Source organism: Dicentrarchus labrax, unplaced genomic scaffold, assembly GCF_905237075.1.
Source record: "Dicentrarchus labrax unplaced genomic scaffold, dlabrax2021, whole genome shotgun sequence".
NCBI classification, from domain to species: Eukaryota; Metazoa; Chordata; class Actinopteri; family Moronidae; genus Dicentrarchus; species Dicentrarchus labrax.
The window spans coordinates 32,788,465-32,812,368 of record NW_026136720.1 but is presented as its reverse complement, the minus strand read 5'-3'; the positions used below and the strand labels follow the sequence as shown (position 1 = coordinate 32,812,368).

Genomic DNA, 23,904 nt, shown 5'->3' with positions numbered 1-23,904 from the left:
CGTAACTGTAGCCACGCTGCTCACAATGGGAAGTGGGCGTGTCCTACCGGCATACGGCAGCCGGCAGACTCTGATACTGTTGTTGTTGCCCTTACTTTTTCATGTGATATCGAATAATATGTACTAAGCTTATTATCGAAATCGATCAACATTTTATCGCGATCCCGAATTGAGATCGAATTATTGCCCAGCCCTAATTGATCAGCAGTAACACTGTGAGCACTGGACTCCCTGACTGGTCCCAGACCAACAGACTGCTCTGCACTGTGTGTTCTGACCCCTTTCTATCAGAACCAGCATTAACTGTTTCAGCAGTTTGAGCTACAGTAGCTCGTCTGTTGGATCGGACCACACGGGTCAGTCTTCACTCCCCACCTGAATCAATAAGCCTCGGCCCCCCATCACCCTGTCTCCGGTTCTTCTTCCGCCCATATGCTGCTGCACCGACACCGATCACTACTGCACAGACTCAGTACAGTGCATCCTTCTGCAGCGAGACAGGAAGTCTGATCCAGTTTGAGTGACAGATTTATGAATGGTCATAACGATCATGAAGTAACCAGCAATGCAACCTTGTGTGTGATTGGTTGACGCAGCATCCTGTTGGATGTTGTCGTGTTGCGTTCAAGGGTTGGACTGTTTTATATTTCACAACATTAGAGATCTCTCACTGATCGATGATGACAATAATCAATCAGCAGTGTCCTCACAGCCAATCGGAGATGTCAAAGTCAAGGTGGGAGACTCCAGGGTGACAGGGAGGTTCCAGAGGGGGAGGACAGGGAAGGACGGGGGAGGACGGGAGGGTCAGGTTACAGGAAGCAGCAGAGCCCAGCAGGGACGCTGATGAATTATTGATCAACTTAATGGACAGACTTTCATTTTTTTTCTGCCGTCACGTTGAGTTTTGACTCTGAGGACGAGAGACGCAGTCACCTGAGATTTCCCATGAGGCCCCAGTCACCAGGACACCAAGGATACATGACAAACCTCATCCTGACCACCAGATAGCGAGACAGACAGTCGGACAGTCAGAAAGACAGTCTCCTAATAAACACACACCTGCAGTAAATCATTATCTGTTCTTGTTCAGCCTTTAATAATAATATAATATAATAATAAAATAAAATAATAATAATATAATATTATAATAATATAATAATATTATATAATAATAATAATGTAATAACAATAATATAATATAGTAATGTAATTTAATAATAATAATAATAATAATAATGTAATATAATAATAATAATGTAATATAATAATAATAATAATAATAATAATAATATAATAAGATAATATAATATGATAATATCTCTCTATAAAAGCAAGAAATCTCTGTCTGTCTGTCTGTCTGTGTGCCTCAACTATCTCTGCAGATCAGGATCAGACTGACCTGAGAGTTTCAACATGGTTGCTGTGTGGTTTAAGGGTGTGCAACGTTGGCTTTGTTTGGACTACAAAGATTCAGTTAATAAATTATTTCATAAATGATTTACGAATTCCGCTAGCATTACCATAGCCACCATAGCCACGTGCGCACCAGAGCCAATCACTGCAGAGCCAATCACTGCAGAGCCAATCACTGCAGAGCCAATCACCGCAGAGCCAATCACCGCACTGCAGAGCCAATCACCGCACTGCAGAGCCAATCACCGCACTGCAGAGCCAATCACCGCACTGCCAATCACCACACTGCAGAGCCAATCACCGCACTGCAGAGCCAATCACCGCAGAGCCAATCACCGCAGAGCCAATCACCGCAACCAACACTGCAGAGCCAATCACCGCACTGCAGGGCCAATCACCGCAGAGCCAATCACCAGAGCCAATCACCGCAGAGCCAATCACCGCAGAGCCAATCACCGCAGAGCCAATCACCACAAATCACCGCAGAGCCAATCACCACACTGCAGAGCCAATCACCGCAGAGCCAATCACTGCATAGCCAATCACCGCACTGCAGAGCCAATCACTGCAGAGCCAATCACCGCAGAGCCAATCACTGCATAGCCAATCACTGCAGAGCCAATCACCGCACTGCAGAGCCAATCACCGCACTGCAGAGCCAATCACCGCAAGAGCCAATCACTGCAGAGCCAATCACTGAAGCCAACACTGCAGAGCCAATCACCGCACTGCAGAGCCAATCACTGCAGAGCCAATCACCGCAGAGCCAATCACCGCATAGCCAATCACTGCAGAGCCAATCACCGCACTGCAGAGCCAATCACCGCACTGCAGAGCCAATCACTGCAGAGCCAATCACTGCAGAGCCAATCACTGCAGAGCCAATCACTGCAGAGCCAATCACTGCAGAGCCAATCACCGCACTGCAGAGCCAATCACCGCACTGCAGAGCCAATCACCGCAGAGCCAATCACCGCAGAGCCAATCACTGCAGAGCCGACCCCCACGACACACCTTAAGAAACACGCTGATCTATACCTGCAGCGGCGCGAGCGGCTTTATACCTGCAGCGGATTTTGCCGGCTGTTCGGTCCCGTTCTGTGCATCTAAACTGACTGTTGTGGATTACTGACACTGAACGAGTCCGGACCGAGTCTGTTCCGGTCTGAGGAGATCCGGATACGCAAGGACAACAAACTGGAATGGGAATCTGTGGATGTTCGTCTGTAGCTAGCTGCTACACCTTCAAACAATAACAATAATAATAATAATAATACAATAATATACCGATCGGAATAAGAACAGAGGTACCACACAGTGTCTTTATGAGGGGTTTTAAACACAGACTGAGCTTTATTCCTTCCTCAGGAGCTCAGTGGGTGAAAGTATGTTCGCTCTTTATCGACATCATTTCTCTATAAATCTCACCAACATTTCTCAAAGTGATCGACAGCAGCCGTTAGGAACCAATCGGATCAATTTACAGGATTCAGTCCTGATTTTACACTCGCAGGCAGTCAACTGTTCAAAGACGCCATCAGAGAGCTCGCCACCGCCACAAAAACATCTATCAGGATCAATATCAGGAAGCAGAGAACCAGTAGTTACCATGGTAACGGCAGCATCACAAATAACAGACGGTGAATGATCAGCGCCAGGGTTAGTTGGTTCAGTATCTGATCCACTAACGATCAATGATATTGATCAGTACACACTGTATCTTTATGGATTATTGATCAGTATACATTGTATCTTTATGGATGATATTGATCAGTATACACTGTATCTTTATGGATGATATTGATCAGTATACACTGTATCTTTATGGATGATATTGATCAGTATACACTGTATCTGTATGGATTATTGATCAGTATACACTGTATCTTTATGGAGAATTATAGAACACTGTATCTTTATGGATGATATTGAACACTGTATCTTATGGATGATATTGATCAGTACACACGTATCTTTATGGATGATATTGATCAGTACACACGTATCTTTATGGATGATATTGATCAGTACACACTGTATCTTTATGGATTATTGATCAGTACACACTGTATCTTTATGGATGATATTGATCAGTATACACTCATCTGTATTGATTATTGATCAGTACACACTGTGTCTTTATGGATTATTGATCAGTATACACTGTATCTTTATGGATTATTGATCAGTACACACTGTATCTTTATGGATTATTGATCAGTACACACTGTATCTTTATGGATGATATTGATCAGTATACACTGTATCTTTATGGATGATATTGATCCTGTATTGACAGTCAGACTGTGGACATATGACGGCCTTTAGCTCGTGTTTCTAGAGTTACGTGTTGTTACGAACACGTTAGGAATTGTTAAAATGTGATATTTCTTAAAGGGAGTTTGGTGCAGGGAGCTTCACACGTGAACTGATGTGAAACAGGTTCTGTCACATGTGGACCCTGCTGGTGGACTTCCTGCTCTGCTCCCATTGGCTCTCTGCTTCAGGTGGACTCTCTGTCCTGATCACCTGTCTGCAGCCTCATGTTGATACAAGAAACCAATCAAAATGAAAACTAAACTCTTATTGATTATTTTCTGTCATACAGTAGTTCCACACACACGTGTGCGTCAGTCAGAGGTAGCCTAATGCTAAGCTAACACACAGTCAGTTCACGCTCTGTGACGTTGCTGTGGGTACCTTGTAGACGTCACCGTACGTCCCGCTGCCGACCCGCTGGATCAGCTGGAAGTCGTCCTGCGGGTTCCTGCGGGAGATGTCCGGACAGCAACTCATCTTCCTGGCTGTACTCACCGGTCCGACCCGGAGACGTTGACCCGGACCGACCCGGACTAATACACACAGAGACTGTCAACACAACTTTAACATGGCTTCTTCCGCGAGTACGGCGCATGCGCACTGCCCAACTGGCTGGGAGACTGGAGATGCCTTCAGGGACAGTGGGAATTTATACAATACAAACATTGGAGTGATGTTTGTCTCTCTGATAACTTCAGGTACACACAAAAAAGATACAAGTTTTATCATAACAGTTTTAAAACGTTTCAGATCAGAATCAGAAATATTTTATTGATCCAGGGATCATAAATATTACAGTGTATAGAAAATAAGACATTAAAAACATAGTATATATATATATAGTACAGTATGTAAGTGTAATGAATGAATACTAATGATGGGAATTAGTAACGCTGGGAACGGAATCACTCCTGAGACTTAACTGAGACTCAACTGAGACTCAACTGAGATGCTTGAGACTCTACTAAGACTCCTGAGACTCTTGAGACCCTGCTGAGACTCTTGAAACTCTTGAGACTCTACTGAGACTCCTGACACTCTGCTGAGACTTTACTGAGACTCTGCTGAAACTCTTGGGACTCTTGAGACTCCTGAGACTCTACTGAGACTCCTGAGACTCTGCTGAGATTCTATTGAGACTCTCCTGAGACTCTTGGGACTCTTGAGACTCCTGAGACTCTACTGAGACTCCCGAGACTGTGCTGAGACTCTACTGAGACTCTGCTGAGACTCTTGGGACTCTAGAGACTCCTGAGACTCTACTGAGACTCCTGAGACTCTGCTGAGATTCTATTGAGACTCTCCTGAGACTCTGCTGAGACTGTTGAGACTCCTGAGACTCTGCTGAGACTCTGCTGAGACTGCTGAGACTCCTGAGACTCTGCTGAGACTGCTGAGACTCTGCTGAGACTGTTAAGACTGCTGAGACTCTGCTGAGACTGTTAAGACTCCTGAGACTCTGCTGAGACTGCTGAGACTCCTGAGACTCTGCTGAGACTGCTGAGACTGCTGAGACTCTGCTGAGACTGTTAAGACTCCTGAGACTCTGCTGAGACTGCTGAGACTGCTGAGACTCCTGAGACTCTGCTGAGACTGCTGAGACTCCTGAGACTCTGCTGAGACTGCTGAGACTGCTGAGACTCTGCTGAGACTGTTAAGACTCCTGAGACTCTGCTGAGACTGCTGAGACTGCTGAGACTCCTGAGACTCTGCTGAGACTCTGCTGAGACTGTTAAGACTCCTGAGACTCTGCTGAGACTGCTGAGACTGCTGAGACTCTGCTGAGACTGTTAAGACTCCTGAGACTCTGCTGAGACTGCTGAGACTGCTGAGACTCCTGAGACTCTGCTGAGACTCTGCTGAGACTGTTAAGACTCCTGAGACTCTGCTGAGACTGTTAAGACTCCTGAGACTCTGCTGAGACTGCTGAGACTCCTGAGACTCTGCTGAGACTCTGCTGAGACTGTTAAGACTCCTGAGACTCTGCTGAGACTGTTAAGACTCCTGAGACTCTGCTGAGACTGCTGAGACTCCTGAGACTCTGCTGAGACTCTGCTGAGACTCCTGAGACTCTACTGAAGAAATGTGATTCCTCAGAGACTTTATGCAACTGGTGGAGTTGAAACTTGCTGCTACTCTGTGCGGCCTGCTACAGTCTGACAACCTGCCAGTTCACACCAATGCCATCAGAGAAGATGGTGTATCGTCTCCATAGCAACGACTCTCTGTCCTTGTGTTCGGGCTTTATTGTCACTGGATATCATTTGTAGAGTCTCAGGCCGTTCTCAAACAAACTGACAAGGTGATCCTCTCCTTTCATATAACGGACTTGACCAGCATACTTTTCTACTGACTGACTATTGAAACTGGAGATTTGACCAACTACAGGAAGTTGCAGGTGATGCCAGCAGTTGGCTTGAGTCAGTTCACACTGCTCCAACTTTTCCCTCCAACAGTTTCATCAATCTTTGATCTGAACTGGGTTTGTTGTGACAGTTCATCATTATATTATGATTATTATCATTATTATATAATCATCATTAGTAATCAGGGCTGGTGTGCGGTATCTGAAGGCAGAGAGACATAGACAGACAGCAGGAGAGAGAGCGAGAGCCCACACCCTGCTCAGAAGGCTCAGCACCCTCAAGTAAGCCGCTGTGATGTCATATCAGCAATTCCTCTCTGTAATTTCACAATAAGACTGAAGCAGATTTTTACTGTCACATTGATGATTTAATTTTTACTTTGTTTTTTAAAATAATAAGATAATATTTAGAGCATGGTTATTCTCCTGTGACCTGGTATTGTTGTTTCCATGACAACAGTGACAGTATCCATAACTGTGAAAAATCATAACAGAGAAAGAAGTGCAAGCTTTTACCATTTCCTGCTGATCTCCAGATAAATTGATGAAGTTACACTTAAGAGAGATCTGTATTCAGACTTTCAAGGACATTCAGAGCCTGGGAAAGTGAGCAGCTGATCTGAGAAGAGAGTGAATTAAAACATTGTCTGCACTTTAAAACTCCTCATATCAATATGATAACAATAGGGGTTAGGGTTAGGACTCAGGACATATACAGGGCATTAGTATACAGTATTACAGTGCTGTAGATACAGGGCTTAGGTAGGGTAAGATAAGATAAGATGTTCCTTTATTGATCTCCTGTGGGACAAAATTAAAGTTTGACACAGCATAGGGGAAATGCAGTTCAGAAATTACCAAGTGTAGACGCCCGGTTAGCTCAGTCGGTAGAGCTGTCAACCCATATACGCAGCGGCCCGGGTTCAAGTCCGACCTGTGGCCCTTTGCTGCGTGTCATCCCCTCTCTCTGCCCCCCTTTCTGTCTCCAAGGTATCTCTGTCAAATAAAGACCAAAAAAAATAATACTTTAGAAAGTACCAAGTGTAAAAGTACAGTAAAGAATACTAGTAAAAATATTATAAAAATATAAAGACTATAATTAAAATATAAACACTATATGCAGTATGCAGTAAGATATATGGTGTGGTTTTAAACAGTGTATAACTGTACATGTGCAATTATTGCAAGTTTGTGAGAGAGAGTTGTGCAAAGTTAAAACAGTCTTAATCAGGAGAGGTGGGACATACTGGGAGCTGTTGCTGTGGAGGTACTGGTGTGGAGGTACTGGGTGCTGTGGTTGTGGAGGTACTGGGAGCTGTGGTTGTGGAGGTACTGGTGTGGAGGTACTGGGAGCTGTGGTTGTGGAGGTACTGGGGGTTTGGGTGGGGGGAGGTGGGTGGTTGGAGGTACGGGAGCTGTGGTTGTGGGAGGTACTGGTGTGGAGGTACTGGGAGCTGTTGCTGTGGAGGTACTGGTGTGGAGGTACTGGGTGCTGTGGTTGTGGAGGTACTGGGAGCTGTGGTTGTGGACTCTGATGGTTAATGGTACAAACGAGCCTCCAAACCGCTATGAGGCTCGGTTCTGGATCAGACTGTGGCTGAAAGCTCCTGAGTAGAGAGGATGAGAAGGCTTGTCCATGATGCCCCCCCCCCCCCCACACACACACACACTGTGTAGCGCCATCCCCACCGAGCTGGCACCATAAGTCCCGATGCCTCCTCCCCAGCAACCCACAGTACAGAACATGGTAGAACATCTGCAGTAGCTGAGTGCAGATGTTGAAGGAAAATTATCATTATTATTCTACTGAGACTTTTATGCTGAAGGCTGACTCAACTTCCGGTGCTGCAGCGTGCTACCTGCCGTCACCTTGACGCAGCTCTGACGGTCCGGAGCCATGACAACGCGCTCTGGAGCGCAGACCGGGAGCGGCTGACGGGCGCGAGGATGGCAGCAGAAGATGCCCAGTAACGGAAACAGCGGCGGAAACCGAGCGAACACCGGGACCTGCTCCGGCTCTCTCCATGTCCCGGCCATGGAGAGAGCTCGGCCGGTGACGGTGACGGTGTCCGCGGTGAGCCTCGCGCTCAGCGTGCTGTCCCTGCTGCTGCTGGTCACCGCCATCTCCACCGACCACTGGTACGAGACCGACACCCGCAGGCACAAGGACAACTGCGACCGCCACGGCTCCGACTCCAACGACCAGAAGAACCGGGAGATGCCTATCTACCACCTACCGTTGGTGGACACCGGCAGCGGCGGGGCCCGGCAGCGGGACGTGGCGCTGATGAAGCCCGTTCATGTGGGCAGCAGAGAGGAGGAGCTGTTGGAGAACTGGCGGGCCATCCTGGGGATGGGCATCCTGGAGACCGAGTGCGGCAGGCCGCTGTTCTCCACTCACTCCGGCCTCTGGAGGAAGTGCTACTTCAAGAGCCTGGACCCGGACATCGACAAGCTCATCGACCGGGGTCAGAAATACTACATGTGTAATGTATAATGTATGTATACTGTATAAATACTGCTGCATAATGTATACAGTATAGATACAGTATAAATACAGTATAGATAATGTATATATACTGTAAAGATACAGTATAGATACAGTATATTTACTGCATACACATACATTATAGATACTGTTTATAATAACATATTAATGTATTAATGGACCCGGACATCGACCAGCCTGCCCATACTGTATACCTAGGCTATATCTGATGTACATATACAGTCAGTATACTGTGTATCTCTGTCTCTTTATTTATTAGTACTGTATTCATGTACTGATGGTGTATACAATACAAATACACATACATGCAGTTTACAGTAATACTATATTAATACCACAATTTAATACAGTATTAGAGCTGTAGCACAGAGGAGGTATGACACTGGTGGATTGTGGAATATGTTTTCCTCTACAGACAGCAGCATGTCTGATGGTATTTGTTTATATAGTATATGTTTATATTCTTTAATGTTTATAATTCCATCAGTTAACACATTTACTCTACTGTAGTGTAATACTGTAGTACTGTAAGGTAGTACTGCAGTGCAGTATTGTAATGTAGTACTCTGGTATAGTACTGTAAGGTAGTACTGCAGTGCAGTATTGTAATGTAGTACTGTAAAGTAGTACTGTAGTGTAGTACTGCAGTGCTGTAGTTCTGTAGTACTGTAGTGTAGTACTGTAGGGCTGTAGTGCTGTAGTACTGTAGTGTAGTACTGTAGTACTGTAAGGTAGTACTGCAGTGCAGTATTGTAATGTAGTACTGTAGTACTGTAGTACTGTAGTGTAGTACTGTAAGGTAGTACTGCAGTGTAGTACTGTAATGTAGTACTGTAGTACTGTAAAGTAGTACAGTAGTGTAGTACTGTAGTGCTGTAGTTCTGTAGTACTGTAGTGTAGTACTGTAGTACTGTAAGGTAGTACTGCAGTGCAGTATTGTAATGTAGTACTGTAGTATAGTACTGTAAGGTAGTACTGCAGTGCAGTATTGTAATGTAGTAGTGTAGTACTGTAGGGCTGTAGTGCTGTAGTACTGTAGTGTAGTACTGTAGTGCTGTTGTAGTGTAGTGTAGTGCTGTAGTACTGTTCTGTAGTACTGTACTGTAGTGCTGTAGTTCTGTAGTACTGTAGTGTAGTACTGTAGGGCTGTAGTGCTGTAGTACTGTAGTGTAGTGCTGTTGTACTGTAGTGTAGTGCTGTAGTACTGTTCTGTAGTACTGTACTGTAGTACTGTAGTGTAGTGCTGTAAGGTAGTACTGTAGTGTAATACTGTAATGTAGTACTGTAGTACTGTAAGGTAGTACTGTAGTACTGTAGCGTAGTACTGTAGGGCGGTAGTGCTGTAGTACTGTAGTGTAGTGCTGTAGTACTGTAAGGTAGTACTGTAGTGCTGTAGTACTGTAGCGTAGTACTGTAGGGCTGTAGTGCTGTAGTACTGTAGTGTAGTGCTGTAGTACTGTTCTGTAGTACTGTAGTGCTGTAGTACTGTAGTGTAGTGCTGTAGTACTGTACTGTAGTGCTGTAGTACTGTAAGGTAGTACTGTAGTGTAGTAGTGTAGTAATGTAGTATAGTGCTGTAGTACTGTAGTGTAGTGCTGTAGTACTTAAGTGTAGTAGTGTAGTAATGTAGTGTAGTGCTGTAGTACTTTAGTGTAGTAGTGTTGTACTGCAGTGTAGTAGTGTAGTACTGTAGTGTAGTACTGTAGTGTAGTAGTGTTGTACTGCAGTGTAGTACTGTAATACTGTAGTGTAGTACTGTAGTACTGTAAGGTAGTACTGTACTCTGGTGTAGTACTGTAGTGTAGTACTGTAGTGCTGTAGTACTGTACTGGTCTCAAACTGGTCTCAAACTGGTCTTACAAGATGAAACCCTGCCCTGGGACCAGCATTAGAAGCTGGTCTGACGTCTTCAGTTTGTGTCTCTGCAGTCTCTGGCAGCGAGCCAACCTGGAACCTGGAGGTCAGAGAGGATCTGGACCCCGACAACACTCAGACCACGAATCAGATTACAGCTCTCAGACCACATTAGGTTATTACACTGCATTAGACCAAGCCCAGATCAGATTAGACCGATCGATCCCTGCGGGAGGATCAGCAACAACAAAAACAGACGGGACACAGACCACAGCAGTCTGCAAACAGGGGTCTCAGAAGGTCTCAGGTTGGGGGTCCTGTAGCTCTCTGAGAACCGCCGGTTCCAGAGGTTCATAGTTTAGTTTAGTTTAGTTTCTGGTAAAGAACAACAGAAGTTGTAATAAAATATCTGGTAGCTTCATTCACTTATAATATATCGATTCAAATCAAATAAAGAGTTTGGACTGAATCAGAAATGTAACTTTGCTCTTTATAGTAAATAATCTTTGTGTGAATGTTCGTTTCTGTGATATTTGATTCATTTTGTGGTTATCTGTATGATACATATATAATACACTGTATGGTAAGAAGCTCATTGGTGTCAATGTTCAGAGGTGATAGTAATGTTGCTGTGTTTATGTATTAATCATGTCAATAACCTCAGAATGAATCAATATCATTCATCATCATCAGAGTAGAAATATGGCCACTTCCTGTTTGAACGGCCATTTTGTATTTTGAAAATGTCAGAAATGGATTCAGTTTCCTCAATAACCCCAAAAACACTATAACTGATTATTAATGCTAATTGTCCCACATGGATGGTAAATGGAGCTGTACTTGTATAGCGCCTTTCTAGTCTTCCGACCACTCAAAGCGCTTTTACACTACATTCACCCTTTCACACACATTCACTCAGTGATGGCAAAGTGCATCGAACAGAAACTAACTCATTCATACAATTTGGGGTTCAGTATCTTGCTCAAGGATACTTCAACATGTCGCACCAGGAGCCGGGGATGGAACCCACAACCTTCCAATTAAGGAACGACCCGCTCTGCCTCTGAGCCACAGCCGCCCACATATGCAGGTTAGCATTAGGTTCTGGTTCCCACTGTGGGACTGTTGGCCTGTAAACAGACTATTATTACTCTAATATATTAATGTGCGTCCCCCAGTTGGGCTTTAACAACAGAATCTGGATCCATATCTGATCAGCACTGTTTGACAGTTTGATCTGAGTTTGGTTGAGCTGGACGGACTCACTGAGAATGAGCTGCCAATCACAAGGTAGCCCCGCCCTAAAGCATACCCTGCTTTATGGTCTGTTTTACTCTCAATGGGACCATCAGTTACTAAATGAACATCATGCTGTATGGAAGAAGACTGAAACTAGAGACTGAGACCAGAAACTCATCAGGAAACTGTTTACTGAGCTCATACATCAACTGCTCCATAAGACTCAATACTATCAGAGTGGAGCTGCCCCCTGCTGGCTGTTAGAGACACTGCAGGTTAAAGACTGATTATAAACTGACTCACCTGTCTCACCTGTTTCTCTGCAGGTATCGCTGACCGCTGTACGGCTGTGAAGTATCATTTCTCTCAGCCAATCAGATTGAGGAACATCCCTCTGAACCTGACCAGAACCATCCAACAGGACGAGTGGCACCTGCTGCGTGAGCACAGCCTGATTATTGATTATTGATGATAGATTATTGATGATAGATATCATACCTGAGGTTTGCTGCTTGTTACTGGTTACCATGGAAACACACCATGACAGCATTATGTAACAGTACAGAGGGACAGTGGGGGGGTGAGCAGGAGGGGGTTACCACGGCAACACTCTGTGCTTCCTCATTTACTTCATTACTGACCGTGTGTGTGTGTGTGTGTGTGTGTGTGTGTGTGTGTGTGTGTGGGTTGTGCAGACCTCCGGCGGATCACGGCGGGCTTTCTGGGCATGGCGGCAGCGGTCCTCCTGTGTGGGAGCATCGTGGCGTCGGTGGGTTTCTTCTGGGAGGAGAGTCTGACACAGCACGTCTCCGGACTGCTGTTCCTCATGGCAGGTAACTCACCTGAGACTGTGTCTGTATGTGTGTGTGTGTGTGTGTGTGTGTGTGTGTGTGTGTCTCCCTCTGCTGGTGACAGTCAGGACTCACAACAACAACAGAGACCGTTTCTGATACAACACAATGAATAATACACCTTTTATATATACAGACAATAAAAGTATATTTATACACATTTATATATTATGTATTATATAACAATAATGTTCAAATCTGATCTGGTCTCTGGTCTCTTAGGGATCTTCTGCACCATCTCTCTGTGTACGTATGCAGCCAGTGCGACCTACGACCTCTCCAGGAACCCTCCCTTCATCTACGGTCTCCCAGCCGACGTGGATCACGGTTACGGCTGGTCCATCTGCTGCGCCTGGGCCAGTCTGGGACTGACGGTGGCCGCCGGCTGCCTCGGAACCACCTTCCCCTTCCTGAGCCGGGCCGGAGCTCTGCGCTCCAAAACAGCCCGCGAGTCCTCAGTCTGAGCCGCAGGCTGTCAATCAAACAGAGGAGGAGGGGTCAATGACAGGAACCTCGCACAGTGTTTGTTGTACCAGGTTTATGTGGGCCGGGTCCTGGACAGATTAGAGGCGGGTCCAGGTGGAGCTGCAGGAGTCCAGCACCTGTTTCTAAAATGTGTTCAATGAATTGCACTTTTAATCCGAAGCAACGTGTTCGTCAGACAGACGGGAGGTCAAAGGCCGAGCAGTCGAGTCCGAGTCAGACTGAGACTTTAAACCAGCACTGTGTCAGATCTGGTTGTAGTTCAGTCCCACTGTGGTGAATACATTGTTCTGACTACTACTCTAACCCGTAACACAGCCAGACATCAACAAGGTCAACAACAGCAGACACAGCGGGCAGCTGAACAGCAGCAGGAAGGCCAGGGTCCGTCTGTCTGCAGCCTGTTATTGCACCTGGACAGCCCCACATTCACTCTTCCTCCATCAGCGTCCTCCGTCAGCGTCCTCTGAGCTCTCTCTGAGGGCCCAGTGCAATATCCAAATCTCAAGAATCTGCATTTGTTTGAAAAAGGTAAAAAATGTGACAGCAGCATTATGATGAAGCACTGTAGCTCCGATAACACAGTCCCACACCTCCAGGGCAGAGCAGCTAAGCTAACTAGCTAACAGCCACTTAATTTGGCAGCAGTTTGTTTACTGTCCATCAGAAAACTATGTAAATCACAGAGAGTTGAGGCAGGGCAACCGGAGGACGTCAGAGGGAAAACCAGGAAATATTTTCTCCATTAAATTATTAAATCCCGAAATCACTGACTGAGTTGATGGTGTGAGACTGTAAAGCTCTTGTCCTGACCCGGAGACCAAAGTTACACAGTGCAAGAACAGGTGGACAGAGAAACCTTCAGTCTGTTACAGTCAGTGGAACATCAACTGGTATTCTGGTATTATAAAGTTACATAATGACGTCTGTCATATTAAATAGTCCAGATCAGTGTCTCCGGTATGGGGGGCGGGATGTGGAGGTCTGGACCAAAACAATACAATAAAATGCAGAATAAACGACAGAACCACATATGGACTCGGACTGAGATCGGACTCGACTGCTGCAAAAAAAACTGAACCTGATGATCCAAACCTGCAGGTCCACTGGACCTCAGTCAGTACAGCCACTGTCCTATCTGAATTATTGATTTAAGATGATTTATCATCAGATCACAGTGCAGAACATTTAACCTCAGTCCTGTCTGGAGGACTCGGATCGATCAGATTTAGTGTTTCAGACAGTCCCTCCAGGATCTCACTGGCTTTTTTTGGGATTGTTGTGGCCTAAAATGTCTAATTTCACTGCAGCTTTTCTAAAAAATGATACACATTGGGACGTTTTCAGGCTTTTTTTGCACTGAAATTTCAAGAGGAAGTGAAAATTGCTGATTTGTTTTTCTTTGTGTAATTAATCACAAAACAAAGGCAACCTGTCCAGTGAGAATAAAACGTTTTGGGAGCCATTGCTCAGATTAGAGTTGTTTGGATTGGACAGAATTCACACAGATTGGTTGAATTTGTGTTAATTGTTACAACTTCCTGGAGGGACTGATTAATGTGCGTCCAGGCTGTAAAGAATCCGTAGAGTTAATGTTTCACACAAAGGGTAATTAAAGGTGTGGCTGCTTCAAAACGTCTTTCCAGAGAGCGTCGGGGGAGCGAGGCAACGTGCAACCGGCTTGCAGAGAAAGCAGCAAAGATAGGCCGGCTAAAGCAGCTTAAATAAGGCGCCCTTAATGATATTTGCCAATTGGATGCTTTGAAGGAATCAGCTGATGTGTGTTTATGCTCAGCTGTGATCAACTGATGTAGCTGAAACTGAGAGCTGAGCTTGACTTCGTGGCCTGCCTGAACTAACACTGTGCTTAATTTCTGGTGATGCATCTCTTTGTGATCGACCCCTGAGAGGCGCTGGCACAGTACAGAGCAGTCAGTCTGAACTTTAATATAAATACTGTATGAAGTGAAAACAGCTACAGAAAATCCTTTAAACACCAATCATCCTCATCAGCAGTTTTGAACACTTAAAGCTCTTTAGATAAGATTCATTCATCCTGAGGGAAGCTGTTGCAGTACAAAGTGGGAAGAGTGCAAATATAAAATATACACAACACCAAAAATATGAACAGGTTAACTGTAAGGATCATTCTTGGTGGTGTGCGTATAGACGTGTATGAGAATTGTCATATAGCAAATCTGATGTACAGGTGAGTGTTTATAGTGATATATTCACAGCTACATGTACAGATAACGATATGTGGTACGAGCAGGGCTGAGTATCATTACAAATATAATAACAATAATGATTGAAAGACCAACTTTTTTTATTGAACAAAAGTCGTCAAAGTTGGTAAAACCAGCAACTTAAATACAATCAGTCTAAAACGGAGTTCATCCACACACACACAGAGATGTGTATATAAAGTATAGTGTGTTTTTTACCTGATACGAACATATGAATGAACTGAAGCAGTGTTATGAAGAAGTAAATGTAAATTGAGCCATCGGCCTGCTAGCTGAGCCTCACACTGACTCTGACCTGGAGTTTCACTGTCCAGCTGAATGAGGAACATTGCGTTCTGTGTGTCTGGAGAACATTTATCACAGAACATCTGGACTAGATGAAACCCTTTACTCTTCAAACAAGTCAACAAACATCTTGGATCAGATTAACTGGTCTCTGACACAGGTAGTCTGGGTCTAAACAGCTGGTCCAGGTGTGTAAATTGACTCAATGCTGCTGCTTGGTGCTTTATTATTTATTGAATTCAGTCATCTTCAGCTCAGTCTCAGATCCTACAGCAGGCTGAAAGCCACGTCTTTACCCTCTGATACCCTCTCATGTATACGTAATGTCCCCTGATACCCCTTCTTATACCCTCTTACAGCACAGGCTGATGAACATTTCCTCATCAGGTCTGATACCCCAAAGACCTCTCATTACCCCATCATACCCCTCCTATACTCTCAGATACTGTCACAACTGGTGCGAGTGGGGCAACAGGAATAGACTGACAATGGAGGTAGATCAGTGACTTATTAACAAAATAAGGAACAAAGGCTTACAGGATCAGGCAGAAACAGGTTTAGGTACAGTGCTGGGTTTGGGTTCTGGCTGATGAGGAAACTTGTAACTGGTGTTTACCCTCTAAACCCCCATCATACTCCTCTTATACTTGCAGATCTTCCCTGACACCCTCTTCAAACTTTATTAAGCCCTTAACACAAAAGTCTCCAGATACTTCCTATACCCCCTAATACCCACCCTGTAAACTCTGGTACCCTTGAATACCCTTAAATACTAATATCACCCTCTGATACTCCATGATTCCCATCTTTGAGTGATCTTTTTATGCCTTGTACACCCATGCCTGATACCCCTCCTGTTAATCCAGAATTCCCTCTTAAAACCTCTAGTACCCTCTGATATCCACTGATACCTTCTGAAACTCCTCCTATACCCTCAGATACCCCATGATAACCGTCCTATACTCTTCCTATACTCTCGGTTACCCTTGAATACCCTCTTACACCTCTTTATATTCTCGGAGACTCCCTGATAACCTTCATTCTCTCAAATACCCTCTCACAGTTTATCCTTTGATACCCTTTAATGCCTCCTGATACCCTTTGAAGCCTCCCCTCTGTACCATCTGATACCCCTGATACTCTATTATATCCCCTAAAGCCCGATCAAACCTGAAACCTTGTGTTGCCCTCTGCTGGACACTCAGTGTGTGTTCAGTTGTAAATATCAACATCTTCAGACTGATTCTCTTCTCTTCTGCAGTGTTTATTCACTTTTGTCTGATTTCATTTCAGTGAAGTATTGAATAAATGATTAAATGTGAGATCAATGCTCTGTAGCTGCCAGTGTGTTTGTCATTAAATAGTAGAGACAGAAATCATTGTTTACATTTTTCATATTGATACACAGACACTTAATCTGATTCATCTGATGTTAAATCAGCAGGTTTACTTTCACACAGTTTGTCACATGTGAGCAACGCCTCCTTCAGCCTGTAGACGTGTGAATTACAGTCAGTGTGAGTTCATGGAAACTACAGTTATAGCTGAATGTGATGATGAGCTGACAGGAAACGCCTCAGCAGGGTGTTTACAGCAGCTTTATCTCAGATACACATAGATATACAGATATATTAGGTCAGCATCAGTGCAGGGCTCCTCCACTTCTCCCTTAAAGCTGATCAATATCACCCTAGTGAGATACAGTAGATGGCGCTAAGTTCAACACACTGGAGCTTAAACTATTAACTATTATTTACATCATCCCACTGCAGCCATGTTAGTCTGCAGGGTTGGGAGGGTTCCTTTAAAATGAAATTCAATTCAGTTTTATTTGTATAGCACCAAATCATAACAGAGGTTATCTCAGGACACTTTTCAAATAGAGCAGGTCTAGACCGAACTCCTTATAACGTTATTTACAGAGACCCAACAGTACCACCATGAGCAAGACCTTGGAGACAGCAAGGAAAAACTTCCTTTAAGAGGCAGAAACCTAGGACAGATCCTTCGGCTCAAGGTGGGTGGGAGAGAGAGAGAGAGAGAGAGAGAGAGAGAGAGAGAGAGAGATAGATTATAATTAATTTGTTGTAAATATTGTTTTTCTTTATTGTTACTATTATTATTTAACCACTACAACGGATCTTCAACCTTAGCATGCAGCTAGGGAGAATGCCCACCCTCTGGAAGACATCCTGCATCGTTTCGGTTCCGAAGAAGAACAGGCCTAGTGAGCTGAATGACTTCCGACCGGTGGCACTCACTTCACACCTGATGAAGACGTTGGAGCGGCTCTTCCTCAGCCTCCTCAGACCCCAGGTACAACACGCCCAGGACCGCCTGCAGTTTGCGTACCAGCCAGATGTTGGTTTGGAGGATGCCATCCTCTACATGCTACACCGAGTCCACTCTCATCTGGATAAGGGAAGTGGCACAGTGAGGATTCTCTTCTTGGACTTCTCCAGTGCCTTTAATACCATCCAGCCCCCTATACTTCAGGACAAACTGAACAGGATGGGAGTGGACCCCTATCTGGTGGACTGGATCAAGGATTACCTCACTGACAGGCCATAGTACGTCAGGCTGAAGAACACCACCTCTGACACTGTGGTCAGCAGCACTGGAGCCCCCCAGGGCACAGTGCTGGCCCCTCTTCTCTTCACCCTGTACACCTCGAACCTCTGTTACAACTCAGAGCTGTGTTACATACAGAAGTACGCTGATGACACAGCCATCGTTGGGTTCATCAGGGGTGACAGAGAGGAGGAGTATCGGAGACTGGTGGGGGACTTTGCTCTCTGGTGTCACACTAACTGCCTACAGCTCAACACCTCTAAGACAAAGGAGCTGGTCATTGACTTTGGGAGGTCCAGACCAAGACCGCGACCAGTCCTGCTAGAGGCAGCTGAGGTGGAGGCTGTGCAATCATACAAATACCTTGGGCTGTGGCTGGATAATAAACTGGACTGGACAACACACACCAGCCACCAGTACAGGAAGACACAAAGCAGGTTGTTCTTCCTTAGGAGATCGTGGTCTTTCAACATCTGCAGCAAACTGCTCTGGATGTTTTACCAGTCTGTGGTTACCAGCGTCCTCTTCTACACTGTGGTGTGCTGGGGGGCATACCTAAGAAAGACAACCTCCAGACTGGATAAACTGATCAGGCGGGCTGGCTCTGTGGTCAGCATGAAAGCTGGACTCACTGGTGACGGTGGCAGAGAGGAGGACACTGGACAAACTGCTGGACATTATTGACAATGCCAGCCACCCCCTGCACACCGTCCTCAGCAACCAGAGGTGCCTGTTCAGTGAAAGGCTGCTCCTTCCCAACTGTAGGATCAACACACTCAAGAACTCATTTGTCCCTCATGCCATCATACTCTACAACCCCTCACTCGGGAGGAGGAGGAAATAGGGTAAAGAGGACAGAAGGGAAGGAGTGGTAGCCACTCACTGTGCAATAATAATCTACTCATACATACCTGGACACTCTTCTTCTTTTTTTTGTGCAATAACTTGATCCACCGCTTAAGTGCAATAATTTAATTTAACTGCTAATTTCTGCTAATGTCATTTATCCACTGTATAATAACACAATGCCATATACAGTCCTATATATCTATCTTTATTTATCCTCTATACAGTTCTCTACATTTATTTTATTTTATCTTATTAATATTTAGCTAAGAGTTTATTGTTCATCTTATATACTGCATTTTTTTATACCTCTTTTATTTTCTATTCAAGTGTTTTGTAAGCTGCTGGAAATCCAATTTCCTTGAGGGAGTCATCCCAAAGGGATCAATAAAGAGAAGTCTAAGTCTATTATTATTACTACAGTTACTATTATTACTATAATCACTGCTCATTGTCCCCCATCGTTGTTGTCATCGTCATCATCATCTTCTTCATGTTCATCATCAGTCACTACTATTAGTGTAGTTGTTGCTACTGTTTTTACTGTGCACCTTTGTCTGTCTGTCTGTCTGTCTGTCTGTCTGTCTCTCTCTCTCTCTGTCTCTCTCTCTCTCTCAACTGGTCGAGACAGACGACCACCCACCTAGAGCCGGAGGATCTGTCCTAGGTTTCTGCCTTTTAACAGGCAGTGTTTCCTTGCCCTTGTCTCCAAGGTCTTGCTCATGGTGGTACTGTTGGGTCTCTGTAATTAATGTTATAAAGAGTTCGGTCTAGACCTGCTCTATTTGAAAAGTGTCCTGAGATAACTTCTGTTATGAATTGGTGCTATACAAATAAAACTGAATTGAGTTGAATTGAATCATTATATTTTACATCGTCTTCTTTTATTTTATTATTATTACAATATCATTAATGTTATTATAAATATTTTATTATGAATAATATTTCATTATCATTATTATAAATAATAATAATAATAATAATAATAATATTTTAGTTGTAGTACCGCTGAAGTCCGCCGGGTGGCAGCAGACGTCACTCTGCCACGCGCCGTCTCCATGCACGCACTCCCACTCAGGAGCCCCGCCCATTTACGTCAGAACCTTCCCACTGCGCATGTCAGTGTATGGTACCGCACACCGGAGTCACAACAACCGACAGCCGTTGACAGTGAGCCGCCGTTAGCTCGGTGACTGTCCGCCTGTCAGGAGGCCCGGGCCGGAGCTGCTGTCTGAGAGTCCGGGGAACGGAGCCGGAGTAGCGGATGCACGGTGGAGGAGTGGGGGCCAACTTACCGGAGCCACCCCGCCGGAGAGTCGCTGTGTTCGGGTAGAATGTTAGCAGTGGAGCGGAGCGGAGAGAGCCGCACAGCCGCTGATTCACACCGATAACCCGGGTACAGCTCACACTGAGCCCGCACTCACAGACAGAGCCCGCCGCTAACAGCAGCTGGGAACCGGGCAGCTCATCAAAGCAACCCGCTGCTGATGGTCCATCCGCAGGCTGCTAACCGCTGCTAACGTTAGCCTCACAGGCTACATGCTAACAGGCTAACAGCCAGCTCAGCAGCTCTCTGTCTGTCCGGTACCGGTAGCATGGAACGGTTAACGGTCACCATGTTGTCATCCCGGTAAACGGAACAACACCCAGCAGCTAGCCGCGGAGCTAACCGTCAGCTGTGGAACATCTGGCCGCAGCCAGCTCTCCGTGGAGCGGCCGAGGATGGTCGCAGTGACAGCAGCTGTTCTGGAGGAACGGCCTGCCCCCGCTGGATGTTCTCACAGCTTCACCCCCCCCGCTGGACTCAGGATCAGCCTCTCTGCGTTCATGTAAACCGCTCAACCGAGCGTGTCGGTCCTGCTGCGGCGCTCAGACTCCGCGGCAGCAGCGGCAGCGGACGCGGTAGCGGCAGCGGCAGCGGACGCGGACGCGGCAGCCATGCAGGCGGCACAGCTGCAGTACGACTTCTTCAACGAGGAGAACTCACCGAAATGGAGAGGACTGCTGGTTCCTTCACTGGAGAAGGTACACATATACACATGTTTCTACACATAGACATACCTATATACACATATACATATACACATATACATATACACATATACATACCTAATAATAATAATAATAATAATAATAATAACATTTTATTGTAAAGCGCTTTTCTAGATACTCAAAGACACTTTACATAAAAACATAACAGCAAAACAACATCAAATAGTAAAACACTAAAAACACATCAATCTGAGCTAAACATTAAAAGCAATTTTAATTAATTAATTAATTTTTAATGTTGGAAGGTCGGTGCAGTCACGGATGTATACACACACACATACCTTTATACACATATACACACAGATACACCTATGTGTATAAAGGTATGTCTATACACGCATATGTGTATATGCGTGTATAGACATACCTTTATACACATATATATACCTATATACACCTATACATACACACATACACATATACATGGTAAATGGTAAATGGACCCGTACTTGTACCACTTGACCACTCAAAGCGCTTTTACACTACATGGCACATTCACCCTTTCACACATTCACAAACAGAAACTAACATTCATACACATTCACACACCGATGCACAGCATTGGGAGCAATTTGGGGTTCAGTATCTTGCTCAAGGATACTTCGACATGTGGCACCAGGAGCCGGGGATTGAACCAACAACCTTCCGATTAGGGGACGACCCGCTCTGTTCCTGCACCACAGCCGCCCTATACCTACATACGTATATACACATATTTTTACACGAACAAGGAATTTGTCTTGGTGCGTTGGTGCATAAAAATCACACAAAAATAAAACTACTTTTTAAAATATAAATAAATAAAGATGGAAAGATCTAAACTGTACAGAAAATATATTTACAATGTGCATCATAGAAAAACCAAAAGGAGTGCATTAATATAATGATACATATATGTTATAAATATACATACACATATTCAATTTAAATTCAATTCAGTTTTATTTGTATAGCACCAATTCATATCAGAAGTTATCTCAGGACACTTTTCAAATAGAGCAGGTCTGGACCGAATGCCTTATGACATTTACAGAGACCCAACAGTACCACCATGAGCAAGACCTTGGCGACGGCTGCAAGGAAACACTTCCTTTTAAGAGGCAGTAACCTAGAACAGACCCCGGCTGTATGTATGTATGTATGTATGTAATGACACAGGGAAAAAGTATTGAACACGCTTACTGAAATGTATTTAATACTTGGTACAAAAGCCTTTGTTGGTAATGACAGCTTCAAGACACCTCCTGTATGGAGAAACTAGTCACATGCATTGCTCAGGTGTGATTTTGGCCCATTCTTCCGCACAGTCTTCAAATCTTGAAGTTTCTGTGGGCCTCTTCTATTAACTCTGATCTTTAGTTCTTTCCATAGATTTTCTTTTGGATTCAAGTCAGGTGATTGGCTGGGCCATTCTAGCAGCTTTATTTTCTTTCTCTGAAACCAATTGAAAGTTCCCTTGGCTGTTTGTTTGGGATCATTGTCTTGCTGAAATGTCCACCCTCGTTTCATCTTCATCATCCTGGTAGATGGCAGCAGATTTTTATCAAGAATGTCTTGGTACATTTTTCCATTCATCCTTCCTTCAATTATATGAAGTTTACCAGTGTCATATGCTGAAAAACAACCCCACACCATGCTGTTCCCACCTCCAAACTTCACTGTTGGTATGGTGTTTTTGGGGTGATGTGCAGTGCCATTTGACCTCCAAACATGCTGTGTATTATGGCAAGAGTTGAATTTTGGTCTCATCTGACCGGACTTTATTCTCCCAGTATTTCACAGGCTTGTCTGAATGTTGTGCAGCCAACTTTATACGCGCTTCAACATGCTTTTTCTTCAGCAGTGGAGTCTTGCGCGGTGAGCGTGCATACAGGCCATGGCGGTTGAGTGCATTACTTATTATTTTCTTTGAAACAATTGTACCTGCTAATTTCAGGTCTTTCTGAAGCTCTCCACAAGTAGTCCTTGACTCTTGGACAACTCTTCTGATAATTATTTTCATTCCTCTGTCAGAAATCTTTTGAGGAGCACCTAGTCGTGGCCGGTTTATGGTGAAATGATGTTCTTTCCAGTTCCGGATTATGGCACCAACAGTGCTCACTGGAACATTCAGAAGTTTAGAAATCCTTCTGTAACCAATGCCATCAGTATGTTTTGAAACAATAAGGTTCCGATGGTCTTGAGAGAGCTCTTTGGTTTTACCCATCATGAGATGTTTCTTGTGTGACACCTTGGTGATGAGACACCTTTTTATAGGCCATCAGTTGGGACTGAACCAGCTAATATTAATTTGCACTGACAAGTGGCAGGATTGCTTTCTAATTACTGATAGATTTCAGCTGGTGTCTTGGCTTTCCATGCCTTTTTGTACCTGCCTTTTGTCATGTTCAATACTTTTTCCCTGTGTCATTTAACATTATATACATAACTTAATTTATTGACATCTATGGTTTGATTTCTTTGCATGTGTGGATTGCATGGGTTATTACGGACGTCTGGTGAAACATTCATATCAATAGCACCTTTAGAGATATATTTACTGAGAATAATGGTGATGTGTACTTCTTTTACCCGCTGTACACACACACATATATATATAAATATATATATACACACATATACATACATATATACACATATATACATACATATATACACATATATACACACACATATACATACACATATATACACACATATACATACACATATATACACACATATACATACACATATATACACACATATACATACACATATATACATATAAACATATACATATACATACACATACATACATATACATATGGTAAATGGTAAATGGACCTGTACTTGTATAGCACCTTTCTACTCTTCCAACCACTCAAA

At 44.3% G+C, this 23,904-nt stretch overlaps 3 protein-coding genes across 11 annotated transcripts in view; 2 read left to right on the top strand and 1 right to left on the bottom strand.

Moving 5' to 3' along the window:
* The window catches only part of LOC127353429 (mitogen-activated protein kinase kinase kinase kinase 3), a 52,785-nt gene extending 48,449 nt beyond the window's left edge, over positions 1-4,336 (bottom strand). For 4 of the 9 annotated variants that reach the window (XM_051382658.1, XM_051382660.1, XM_051382662.1 and 1 more), the window contains exon 1: positions 4,117-4,333. In XM_051382658.1, the coding sequence (XP_051238618.1) occupies positions 4,117-4,212 (96 nt within the window). In that variant the 5' untranslated portion in view covers positions 4,213-4,333. Of the gene's footprint in view, positions 1-4,116 lie in introns of all 9 variants that reach the window. The other 5 variants (XM_051382659.1, XM_051382661.1, XM_051382667.1 and 2 more) reach the window with 2 other exon arrangements.
* Positions 4,337-7,960: 3,624 nt separating this feature from the next.
* On the top strand, positions 7,961-16,895 carry tmem178a (transmembrane protein 178a). Its single transcript, XM_051382727.1, has 4 exons — positions 7,961-8,568; positions 12,029-12,142; positions 12,398-12,535; positions 12,776-16,895. Exons 1-4 carry the CDS (start codon positions 8,061-8,063, stop codon positions 13,015-13,017), a joined length of 1,002 nt encoding a protein of 333 aa, XP_051238687.1. The 5' UTR covers positions 7,961-8,060; the 3' UTR covers positions 13,018-16,895.
* A 3,202-nt stretch (positions 16,896-20,097) lies between these two features.
* LOC127353424 (son of sevenless homolog 1-like) overlaps positions 20,098-23,904 on the top strand; it is a 52,098-nt gene continuing 48,291 nt past the window's right edge. The window contains 1 exon segment of the mRNA XM_051382644.1: positions 20,098-21,009. Coding sequence (XP_051238604.1) covers positions 20,923-21,009 — 87 coding nt within the window. The 5' untranslated portion in view covers positions 20,098-20,922.

Excerpts from the sequence above, each read along its gene's own strand:
- tmem178a (XM_051382727.1), top strand. The coding sequence starts at position 8,061 with ATGCCCAGTAACGGAAACAGCGGCGGAAACCGAGCGAACACCGGGACC. Across the intron at positions 12,143-12,397 it reads GGACGAGTGGCACCTGCTGC|ACCTCCGGCGGATCACGGCG; the intron begins GTGAGCACAGCC and ends TGGGTTGTGCAG. Across the intron at positions 12,536-12,775 it reads ACTGCTGTTCCTCATGGCAG|GGATCTTCTGCACCATCTCT; the intron begins GTAACTCACCTG and ends CTGGTCTCTTAG.